General features: G+C 42.2%; 1 protein-coding gene across 3 annotated transcripts in view; it reads right to left on the reverse strand.

Annotated features, from left to right (window-relative positions):
- ATG10 (autophagy related 10) overlaps positions 1-13,048 on the reverse strand; it is a 158,750-nt gene that overhangs the window by 16,552 nt on the left and 129,150 nt on the right. For all 3 annotated transcript variants that reach the window (XM_059725065.1, XM_059725064.1, XM_014595412.3), the window contains exon 6: positions 175-272. In XM_059725065.1, the coding sequence (XP_059581048.1) occupies positions 175-272 (98 nt within the window). The remainder of the gene's footprint in view (positions 1-174; positions 273-13,048) is intronic.

A 13,048-nucleotide genomic window follows, 5' to 3' on the forward strand; every position in this document is an offset into this window, starting at 1 on the left:
TGCACTTTTTAATATACAGTATTTAAGTGAAAATACAAAGCTTTTACTACATACATACAGAACAGAAGCAGACGGGTTCTCAGTTGTTGGCCTGACCTTGCAAGTGTACATGGTTTATTTGCTCTACATATAGTAAAGAGCTACAGACTCAAAAATTTTGCTGGTGTTCCTCACCTGTTTTCTTTTTGTGAGAGAGCCAGTACAGAAGCCATGAATTCATTCGTTCGGCAGGGATGAAGAACAAAGAATGGCTGACCAAGTAATGGGTGCTCCTGAAAGAAGCAGGCAGTAGTTTTATTAAACCAACAGTTATCAGAAAAGATGCAATGTAGTACTCCAGAAACAACTGGGATCAACTCAATGCTGGTGTAACTCCATTCACTTCTGTGAAGTTACAAAAGTTTGTCATCTATGCTAGTAATTAACTTGCATTTAACCAATCAATTCTTGCGCACAGAGTTTCTTATTCTGAAAGAGAAATAAGTATATTAACTAGGCTATCCTATTGTTTTAATTATGATGTAAAGGCTTTTAAAAACAGCTCAACACTTTAACAGCAGCAGAGGAAGTTAACAGCTGAAAACAAGTAGGCACAGTTTCCCTGTAATGGTTTTTTGGCACAATGTAATGCGTGAGCCAAGGAGCCTCCACTGAGAAGCTCCTTGATAACCTCTGTCCCTGTTCTTTGGGGCTCACCAAGAAAAAGCTGGGAAGCAAAGGCAGCTTTAGCTGGTGCCAACTTAGAAGCCTCAGTTCTGCTTCAGCTTCCTCTAGCTCAGGGGTGTCCAACCTTTTTGAATATGGGGCCGGATCATGAACTTTTTATCACCCAGTGGGCCGGCGAGCCACATTCATATTTTATCACCTTGTGGGCCGTATGTTGGACAAGCCTGAAATAAGGCAAAGCTGGCATAAACCCCCACCTGTGCTAAGCTAGTGACAAACTAAAGCAAATGATGTCCTGGACCAGCCATCCCAACAGCTGGGGCCCCGCTTCTGCCTACTACAACCACCATTTGAAGGCAGCTCCAGAAGATATTTGACAGTCGTGTTAAAATATGTGACCAAACCAATGTAGCCAGTGCTCTCATGCAGGCCAAGGGGCTGACTATGCCACTGCTTTCCCAGGCTTTGCCCACACCAGCAACACCGCTGCCTTTGGGCAGCGCTTGGGCAGATGTGGCCAGGGACAAGCCAACGTCTGAGACTGGGGATGGCAGAACTGCGGGAGCAAGGCCAGTTCCCAGCCTGGCAGGGTTTCGGGCCTGGTCTGCCCAGGGTGGCTCCTGGCGGGGGAAGGCCTCAGGGGAACACGGGCTGCTCCACTCCTCCGCACTTCCCTGCGGCAAAGGCAAACGGTCCCCAGGAGGGTGCAGGCAGCTGCCGCGGCAGGAGAGCAGCGCCCGGCCCAGCCACAGGGAGCGACAATCCCCACTCCCGGGGGGAGCAAGGGATTGGCGCAAGGGAGCCAATCCGGAGGCGCTGAGCTGGAGACAAGTAAAAGCGGGTGCTGTCCCCAGCTCATCCTGTCAGGCACGGCCGGGGCAGCCCCACTCCACGCAGCCCTTGGCGCAGCAGCGGGACCCAGCTCACGTGTTGTGGGAGGTCACGCGAGCCTGGCCCTGCAGGGGTGAGCAGCTCCCCTCCCCTCCCCCACCCACCTGTCCTGAGCAAGGGACCTCAGGCCTCAGAAAATGGCTCGGCAGGCCGCATGGCGGCCCACAGACCATATGTTGGACTAGCCTGCTCTAGCTGGTAAATGCCCCAAGTTCCAGTCCACACGAACTGAGGAAAGCCATTATCCCAGTCCACACAAATAGACATAGTTAAGAAAATGCAGAGGGTTGAGGGTTTCCACAAAGAGCATGGCTTAAATAACATCACCCTAGCAAACAAAAACTACCTTCAGTGACAATTTAGATTGCAGATGGACACACTTCATACCCAGGGCATTAAAAATAGGAGAGTACAGTGCAGGAAAAGACTGGTACATTCCCTTCCATCTTTATATTGCCAAGAACACTGCTAAAAACACAGTCCAATACTTCATAAATTTTCCATTTTCATGTCCAGATATTCAAAAGCAATACATGTCCCAACTTAATTAGGTTGCACTTCGATGCAAAGCCTTAACAATGATCTCATACATTCTCATATCACTTATGCCCACAGATCAGCACATTGGACTATCACATGTTTTGCATTTGAGAAGTTATTTTGCTTTAGCACTGCTCAGGTCACCGTTAAGTACTGCTGTATCAGAATAAACAGATCTCACTTCATCTCCATGCTCTGGAAGAATAAGTCTTTAATATGGCACAATAAAGAACAGTTGGAGAGTGAGACTAGCAAAATAAAATATCAAAATAAGAAGCCACAGTACACTTCATGCCTTCCAAAAAATCAACATTTAGTTTTAGACAACGTGGAGTAAAATGCTCAGCTAAGGTGCATACAAGACGAGTCAGGAGGATGAGGAAGCAGGGATGTGTGCCAGCATATCAAGGCAGCATACATTCTCCTGGTCCTAGTTCTGTTTTGTGTGGGATCAATCCCCCCTGTTGCATGAGTTTACTAACAGTCCTAGTAGACTGAAATTGCACCTGAGAATTTGACAGAGACATCCTGGCCTCAGGCCTTCTCCCTGGAAATGCTTCCCATGCATTTCCAGGAAGCAACATTCAGAAGCCAAAAGCTGCTCACTGACTGTATGCCATCTTAGATGCAATGTACCTGGGGCCAGATTCTGGAAGTCCTGTGGCTGTATTTTATTGAAAGATCTGGCTGTTTGCCTACACTCACTAGAAAATGCCCGTAACTTAGTCTCTGACGTAATAAAAACTCATGCATCCCCAGCATAAAAAAGGGCAAAATTGTAGCCCTATTTTTACCATTGTCTTCACTGAGAGCAGGATTGGGCCTACTGCGCTAGTATAATATTTGAGGCCTCTCAGAGATGCAGGACATTTTGTTCTGGTGCTAAAAATGTATGGCTGAGGCTATCCATCATTGTTGTTAACATCACACTTAGAAGCTTAAAACCATCAAAATATTTCAGACCCCTTTGTTTTACATTTCCAGTGCAAACTGTTAATTCATGCAAGAATGCTACCATCTGCTGTCCACAACAGTGAACTGATGCCACTCTACAATGAGCAAAAAAAGCACCACTATGAATTACAGTAAATATCTCTTCCAATCAACTACAAATCTAAATGAATCCTACATTTCTAAATATTTCTAGAAAAGAGAGATTTCAGGGCAATGGTAAACAAAGAGAAATAACAAGGTTCAGTTAACTAGTAATTAAAAAAGTACAGTAAACAAGCAATTAGAACCAGCAGCCTTAAAAGGTGGTGAACGAACAGTGTAAAGAAATAACACGTGTTCCCAATATTAACAATGATGCATCCTTTTTTATTCTTTTTGCTCAACACATTGAACACAAAAGCAATTGCACAAGCTGGATATTCATACAGATTTACTCCTCAGTATTTTGTGGTTCAATATTTGACCTGGTCCTTGAAGCCTGAGTTGGGCAAAACTAATTTATGCCTGACACAGGAATTCAAAGTCAAGCTTTTTTTGGTAACAGCTTATTAATTCACTATGCTACATCTCGCCCTTCTAGCTACTCCTTTTGTTGCAACTTTCTTCAAAGAAAAACTGGCCAAGAGAAGGGTGAATCCAGCCCACCACTACTCAGGCAGCATTTCTACCAGGGTTTCTACCAGGGTAGTAACCTTGGTCCCTCTATCTTTCATATCAGACTGTTGTTCTTAGGTGTGTGATAAATGTGAAGCCAATCTCTTCTACCTGTGCAATGTTGTAGAAGAGGGGTGCTGCTAAACCTTCATCCTAGTGTGTGGGCCAGATCCAGTCCACAGAGCCATGTCATCTGGCCTGCAGGGCTCCCCAAGGGTTTGGAAATTTGGCAGCAGGGAAGCAGTGGCAGCATTAATTGCCTCTCTCCTGCTGCCACATTTCTGAACCTGTGGGCAGCCCAGATAACGTGGGTCTGTGTCCCAGACAGCATCAGCACATGGCTGGATCCAGACACGCGGAGTCAGGCCAGCATGCTGGATCGCACCCAAGTACTGACCCCAAGTGCTGAACCCACGTAGGATCCTACCTGCTTCACATGTCACTCATGTGGGACCAGAAGGTTGGGAGCCACTGGTGTAGAAGCAGTTTTTCTTTCACCTGACCTAGCTGGTGTTTAAGGGGAGGTTAATTTAGCCTTAGCTACTTACTCAATCCCTCCTCTGCCCATTCCAGTGTTCTTTTTTTTTAATAGCTCCACAGCCTGTCTTTGACGCTTTCTGAGGCAGGGGCAGCACCATGAACGCATGATTGTTGAAAACTTCAGTAGCATCTAAAAAATTCTGAATGGCAAAAATGAAACTAGCAGAGATTTATTTATTTCATGCTGCTGTTGCTTTGCAAAGCTGTGAGTAGGGCAGATGCACTACAGCTGCCTGTCTACACATGCACAAAGATAGTGTCCACATTTCGAAGCTTGTCTTCACAAGCTAGTAAGTTTGAATTATTTGTTCAGCTCTAATGCAGGAAACTGGTGTTCATTACTGCTGCTGACTTCAAAGAGATCCTCTACAAACAAGAGCAGCTGAGACTCATGTCAAGCAAACAGTTTTGTCTAACGAGGAAAATTTAAATATATTTGTTCATGTGCATGTTTGCACCTACCTCTAAGTAACAGGCAATCTACTGTTCTGCAACTCAGAATTTTTCAAAGCTGAAAAATCAGGGATATACACCATAAAGTGGGAACTGCATATCTTGTGGGAAAGCCAAAGGCACAGAAAACCATAAGAGATTGTTAGCCAAAGTATGTCAAGGAACAGAAGTCTTTAGGTAGAAAGGTACTGATGGGTCAGTAAGGGAGAGAAGTCAAAGTGCTATATTGAAGCTAGAAGCCTGGTCAAAGCCTGAATTCTAAGTTATATTAATAGTCGCATCCCCACGCGTGCATTAGCAAGCCATTATAATGCTGAGTGAAAATAAGTTAAATCACTAAAGCTGCAGCTTTGAGAAGAAAGTAGTGGACAGTTGCCAGTAAAAATGTAAGAGTTATCAAAGACTAGTAGCTTAGGAATTGATAATGGAATATAGAGCCCTTTATTGCCAGGTCAATTCAAACCTGGCCCAGGTTAGTAGTAGCTGAAAGCCATTATTATACAATAACCTATATGAAATTGTCAGGTTTTACATAATTAAAACTGGCATTAATTAGTGCCCTTGTTAGTAGTCATGGCAGAGAAGCCAAGAACTGAATCAGCCACAGAGAATGAATTAACCCTGGGCCCCTTGAGGTGGTCTCTTTAGGTCAGCACTGAAACATGTTGGCATAGGAAACCTGCCTACTGCTGCCCATTCTGTGGATTAAGGGGGGTGGGGGGGGTGTTTAGTTCTCTGATACAGTGTATCCAGAATCCTTCCTGAGCTTTACAAGAAGAATATTAGGTAAGAGTATGGAAGCCTGTATTGCATACACTTCATATACATCCATATTACAGCTATGATGCAGCCATGTAATGGTATGGTGATATATCATGTGGCATGAAACCTATCCTATGTCTTATGGCAGCAATCCTGTACTTTAGCTAGTCAGATCTGTTTGTCAGCCACATAAAAAACCTAAGTCATTCTGCAATTTCAAGCAAAAACCCAATTTGAAATAATAAAAATGTACTTATTTTTAACCAGAGATTAATCTTTTTTTGCAATGTAATTCTCATGTAATAATAAATTTTCAGAGAAATGCGCAGGAGTTACAAGTTGATTACCACAATTACTAGCTGAAGTTGTACAGAAAGGAACCTTCTTGCATTTATGGGTTGCACACAACTCTTCTGGACAGTAATGGAATGCCAGGCAGTGAGATGGTTTATCTGAAATCTACTGCATTATTTTCCTGTATGTAATCCTATACAGACTCATAATACAATCTGTTCAGTGCTATAAGCTGGGCTCCATCATATAATATCTCTTCTGAGTCTTGACCAACTTTCACGGGAAATGTAATTTTCACAAGCAACAGCAGCTCCTATGAATTTTCAGACTCATACTGTTACTTAATTTACCTTCTGTGGCAAGACCTCTCTATTAGGGGATGTAAAGAAAGATTTTTAAGCATGTGCTTCACCAACTTATGGAGATATTACCTCAACTTCTAGCATGAAACAACACACAGAAGGCTGATAGGAAAAAGATGTAGACAGAGAGTGGTTTTGTCTGATCATGTAAAACTGAATGCAACACTTTATTTATGGCAAAATTAAGTGGAAAACACCAGGTACATGAGGGGATGAAAACCACAAAATTAGAGAACCATCTTTTTTCTTTAGTCTGTGAAACAGTGGCATTCAGTGAAGGGTGGCCAGCACAAAGTTTTAGGGCTTGATCCATCATCCTTTATCCAACCTGCATCATTGTGAATTATGACCATTACAAGGTCAGAAACAGATAAACATAAAAAACAGAACTTTGTTCTTTTTCTGTTTTCTGTAGTGTAACGCTCTACAGTATCAAGAAATGCTAGAGATGGATCTCAATACTGGAAAACGGTGTTTGGGCATTTCCAAAGTACAACTTTAATTAAACACCAAAAATTAATCAGATTGGGTTCTGTCACTTATCTGGCAGCACATATTGAGATGCAGCCTAAAATAATGTAGGAAATATCATCCATGTCAAATTTAAATTAAAAATCAACATCATTTTAGGTAATGGGTAATTAAGCGTAGATAGCTGGTAACGTGTCTTGCTCCTGTCTTCCCCAGCCAGCAGATATTTTGTTTTTGGTATGTCTCCTGTAACAGCACTATTTATTTTCTCTGTCATAACTGGAGCCCTTCCATTAGTAATGGCTTCTATTTTCTCCAGTGCTACATTAAACTGCCTTAGAGCATTCATCATAGCGTTTATGGCTTCCCCATTTATATGATAGTGCAAGGGATTCGTGTCCCAAACTGCCTCTGCTCTCATCCAGTTTGCATGATGTTGCTTTCATAAAAATCATTCATGGAGGGATGTCAAAATTTTCATCAAGGACACTAGTATTCAATGCTGCGGCAGGCATGACATGTGCCTGAACATATTTTCAGCACTACCTGCAATTTTAATCATTCCTCTTTAATTCCTATTAAATTAGGATACGTGCCTTCCTCAGTTCATCATCTCTAAACCATTATGATTTTATTATACCATTGGTTTTAAACAACACTTACCTGATGAAATCAATGCCCATTTTTTGTATAACTCCTTCACCTGAAGCTTATCCTAAACACAAATATTTTGTGTTACAAAATTCACTGTCAACAACATCATCTTTTTTTGTTTCTTCATTTTATTTTTATATTTTAATATAAGTCTGTGTAAAGATCCAATCTTTAGTGTAGGTTAAATTTATCAGTAACTATATTAACAAGCAAAGGCTTTATTCCTACTGTGAAAACAGAACATTTTCCATTTAAAAAATAATTTAAGAGGGATATTTATTCTTGTATTATCTTTACAGTCCTGATCTAAGATACTGTTTATGAGTGTATGTAATTTTAATTAGGGTTAACTTGAAGCCAATGGGTTCTGCTTGTATACTTAAATGTAGACATGTGCTTAAGTGCTGTTCTGGGCAGGACCTAAAAGAGAAGTGACTTTTTCTTTTAAGTAAATTGTGGGGAAGCATCAAACATTAAAATATAGCATGAAACACCAAAGGCAAATCAGCATACACATGTATTTACCATAATCAGTCCCACTGCTTGAGGCGGCAATAGGACTGCAGCAACAGCTGCATGAAGAAAACATGTTCCAAAGTCAAAATCACTCTCTGCACTTCTACAACAGACAATATTTCCCCAATAATGGAATTACTACAACAGAAACTTCATTACTGTGGAATCACTGTGTTGCAGAAGCAGCATTTTTATAAAATTGCAATTACAGAAGGAACTTCTATCATCCTGATAGAAGTTATAGATCATAGTAATAAAGCTATTATAATACTAATTGTATTATATTCTTTTGTTGTACTGATGGAGGTTGCAACACTTCTATTAAATCAGCAATTTCATAAAAATAATGTTTTAGTAATATGACTGGTATTGGCCAGACAGGGATAATAATAAAGTGCTTGAAGGACGGAGGAATTGGTGTTGGAAGAAGTTTGTTTGCCATCGTGGCTATATAAGCCAAGAAAGCTTCCAAAAAACTTATTGAACATAAAACACTACAACTGTGGGATACAGATCCAAGTTGCCCCATTTTTTACTTATAAAAGAAGTGCAGCCATCTTTGTGATATAGCTGAACAATGGTCTCTGAAACTCAGTGTTCAAAAGCCACAGCAGGAGTCTTACCACTCACGTTCTCTGAAGATCGACCAACAGCGTAGTACGGTTACATATACTTGTCTGTAGCAAGTGCTATGGAATGACTAGTGAAGCACAATTGCTGCAGTCTTTATTGTCTGCATCCTCATCCTCGTATGTACTCAGAAACTAGAAGAACTTTGGAAGACGAAAAATCTTATCACAAGGAAAGAAAATTACAGTGAAGGAGCAAACTTGTCCCATTTCTGAATTCCTCTGTAAGGGAGTAGAAGGCACCAGAGAGAGTTTGGTTTAAAGGCAGGTCCTACTCTGAAGAGAAACTATGTTACAGTGGCCTCTTATTAATCTATTTGTTTCCTAAGTATGATCAGTCATATCATCTCGCTTTAGCGACATGCAAGTTTTTACTAATATTTCTAGTACTACTAACTCTTATCAGCCAACCCAGGGGAAACAAAGTAAGATAGTATTCCTTCTTCATCCACCCATTAGATCAAATCCATTAGAATTTCAAGTGGAAGTTCAGTTGCAGAAGCAATTCATTAAGCCTCTACAGTTCCACCAAAAACTGGTTACCTTGGTTTAACCAAAGACAGATTTTGAAGCCAATGATACTGTACAACACAAGTGTAACACAATCAAAGCCATCAAAAAAGTTAGAATCCAGCTACATTAAGCTATGAAATCTCCATCCATAAACTATGAAGGCAGCTCTCATATAACACACAGTGGGCACGTCTACATGAGATGTTTACTGCACAGTTGACTAATTGGCCATGCAATAAACATCTTGGTGATTACACATACACCCCTATTAGGCTGCAGGAAACTACTTTACCCTGCAGCAGTGCACATGTAGATACTGACAGGGCTGGCTGGGGCATGAGGGTGGTTCAGTGCAGAGGCTGCCTGTTGGCTAGCCCCAAACTGAAGCACCTTGTGCCCCAGCCAGCCCTCTGCAGCACATTGAGCCAGTGGGGGAGCAGCCCTGGGCTAGCAGGCTGACCCCTGGGACTGCTCCGCCCCAGCTCAACATGCTGCACATAAATAAACTATGGAGCATATTGCTCCGAAGTTAATTGCTCCTGGGTGCATGTTCAAATGGTGCACCTGAGAGCAATAAACTGTGGAGCAATAAACTCCACAGCTTATTTATGCTCTGACTTGCAAGACACGTCCAGTCTGACCTACAATGTCAAAGACTAAGTATGACAGCCAGCAGTAAAATTGTTCCTATTAAAAGCCATGGATGACACATCTGAAAGAGACTGCCCCATCTTTTGATCATATTGAAAGATCCTATCACCTCAGCTGAAATAAAAAAAATGCAGGAATAACTGCTTGGGGAATATCTGTAACAGAGAAAGTGAGAAGATTAGAAGGTAATGCCACAAGGTCTTCTGTGCAACTTGCTATTATGCAGATCTAATTTACCTCTGCAGTACCTGTATACTACAGCAACATGCAATATAGCAAACTTTTAAATAGTTTCAAGAGATACAAGGAGGTATGGACACAGAGACTTTAATGAATATATGGGGTCAAGACCTGTTTTACATTTCGTCCAAAAGACAGTCTGTATCATGCTAGAACATTTATAAAACTCCTTGGGCCATAACTATCTTTTTACGTATGTACAAAAGCACAGTATCTAACACTATGGCTTGATCCCCAGTTGTGCCCTCTATTTGTTACTGAAATACAACAAATGCTGCTAACAACATTTATTGATAGGAATAAACAATACCTACTGACCTGTCATCTCCCTTTTGTGTAGCATATTGATTTTTCTCTGAATCTTTTATCCAAAAACTGTACCAGAGCAAAATTGCTAACTTTAAAATCTGGTAAGCTCACAGCAATAGATGATGCCACTTCAAAATTATATTTACAAAACTAAATTATTTCTTGTATTATAGATATGAAACACTTCTCTGAAGTTTGTAACTTGTTTGTAGAAGTTTTTAAAATAATGGTTTATAGTGGGAAATGGCAGGCTCATAATTATATTGTTGCAATTGGCATCTCAGTCATTCGTTGAAGTAAATAAACAGATGACTCATTTTTCCATGCTTGCCAAAATAAAATTAATTTAGTTGTCAACATTTTAGTAATCCTGCATGTAGTCTTAATTAATTACTATTTAAAATCTGTTCCATAGTTGAAAAAATTCATCTAGAGTACAAAACTGGAAGTTTCAATGAGCTGTGGAAGTTTGGAAGAGATAGGATTTGAGCCAGATTTACTACTCTGATTGGGGGTTGAGGGCACTGGCTTTAGAATTTCTCCCATTGGAATCTGACAAATATTTCCAAAAAGATTAATTTTATAATCCTGGAAAATCTTGAAGTTTTGTAAAACTAACATTGAACAAAGCAATCTTGAAAAATGGATAGAGAGTTCACAAGATTTCTGTACTGGAATTGTTATAACCAGCAAAAGTAGATAACATATTCCTATCCAACTCTTGCAGCATCTTAAGAAGGCAACACAACCATTTGACATTGCAAAGTAAGGCAGCACTGATGGTTGTCATGATTCAGTGAATGAAAGGTGAATTAAAATAAAAAAATTTTCGCATAAACAGTTAATTTACCTTTTCAAATACAAATAGCTCTTGAAGTATCAACGGATATGTGACTGAACCTTTTTTTTTTTTGGAATTTAAGCCAAGAAGCAACTTTACCCATATCTTATAGATAGACTCATAGATGTTAGGATCGGAAGGGACCTCAATAGATCATCGAGTCCGACCCCCTGCATAAGCAGGAAAGAGTGCTGGGTCTAGATGACCCCAGCTAGATACTCATCTAACCTCCTCTTGAAGACCCCCAGGGTAGGGGAGAGCACCACCTCCCTTGGGAGCCCGTTCCAGACCTTGGCCACTCGAACTGTGAAGAAGTTCTTCCTAATGTCCAATCTAAATCTGCTCTCTGCTAGCTTGTGGCCATTATTTCTTGTAACCCCCGGGGGCACCTTGGTGAATAAATACTCACCAATTCCCTTCTGTGCCCCCGTGATGAACTTATAGGCAGCCACAAGGTCGCCTCTCAACCTTCTCTTGCGGAGGCTGAAAAGGTCCAGGTTCTCTAGTCTCTCCTCGTAGGGCTTGGTCTGCAAGCCCTTAACCATATGAGTCACCCTTCTCTGGACCCTCTCCAGGTTATCCACATCCTTCTTGAAGTGTGGCGCCCAGAATTGCACGCAGTACTCCAACTGCGGTCTGACCAGTGCCCGATAGAGGGGAAGTATCACCTCCTTGGACCTATTCGTCATGCATCTGCTGATGCACAATAAAGTGCCATTGGCTTTTTTGATGGCTTCGTCACACTGCCGACTCACGTTCATCTTGGAGTCCACTAGGACTCCAAGATCCCTTTCCACTTCCATGCCACCCAGCAGGTCATTCCCTAGGCTGTAGGTGTGCTGGACATTTTTCCTCCCTAGATGCAGCACTTTGCGTTTCTCCTTGTTGAACTGCATTCTGATATCTTCTCTATCTATATACCAATATTTGATCGGCTTTGACCATTAATGGGCTGTACTGTCTTTCTTCTTCTCTAACTTCATGTATTGGCCACTTCTAGAAATACCACTTGCTGTAGCTATGATCTAAGGTGGTATGGTATTTCCTATGTTCCTACACAGAAAAACATGATTGTTGGTATTATTCCTGGTAGCTCTCTTTATATGATCAAAAGATGAAGTAATGCTCTGCAAAGCCTTTTACTGGACATTTCCAAAATTAAGTATATAGGTAAGTGTAATGGAGCACAAGGTGTGCTCTGTTACTTACAGGGGCGTGGGCAGCAGTAAGGCAGATGGTTGCAATACCCAATTAGGCACCAGTGCCTGACTGGGAACAGAGCCAGCTGCTCCTTATAAGAGGAAGGCCCTGAACAGCAAAGCCAGCCAGCAGTCTGCTGCTGATGGCTGGGAGAATACCACCCAGCTGGAGTTGCTGCTTGTGACACCTTGGAGGTAAAAGTAGGAGCTAAGGGGATGGCTGGAGGCTCCTGGTCTTGGGGCATGACCTAAAACTACACCCTGCTGGGGCTGGATGGTGTGGTGGGACTGCCGGTGGCAGGGCAGTCTCCAGGAAATGCCACACCTGGGGCTGCTCCAGTGAATGGCGAATATGGGGTGCCAGAAAGCCTCAGCCCCTGCTGCCTTTTGGGTAACCCTGTGGAGGAGAAAGGCTAGGGGAGCATACCCAGAAGAACAAAGCAACGACCCAGACTCACCTGAGTTCTGAGGCAGGGTCCTGGCTAGGTAAGGGGCCAGAGATAGTGCCCAGACTCACGGTGAGATCTGAGGCTGCACTGAGGAAGCTGGGAGTGAGGCTCCAGGCAGCTGGGGCCCTGAGCCTTCAGGGAGCTATGAGTGAAGTTCATGGGGCAAGGGGATAAGGGACTGTGAGCCCAATAAGTCTCAAGGGGATAAGTCTCAATGTAGGGAAGTGAAATACAGCTTGGAGCCCAGAGGTGTTAAGGGCTTGGAGCCCAATGATGTTAGGGTCCTGGAGCAGAATTGAGATGGGGTTTGGAGCCCTAAATGGATAGGGGCTGGGAACCCTGAGTGATGAACACCAGAAGGAGAGCCCAGTGTGAAGGTACTGGGACTATGAGCTCCAATGGGGAGCGAGTCCCATGTGAGACTTTGGAGCTCAGGTCCCAGTGTGGGACACTGTAAGAG

This window comes from Alligator mississippiensis, chromosome 3, assembly GCF_030867095.1.
Source record: "Alligator mississippiensis isolate rAllMis1 chromosome 3, rAllMis1, whole genome shotgun sequence".
In the NCBI taxonomy this organism is placed as follows: Eukaryota; Metazoa; Chordata; order Crocodylia; family Alligatoridae; genus Alligator; species Alligator mississippiensis.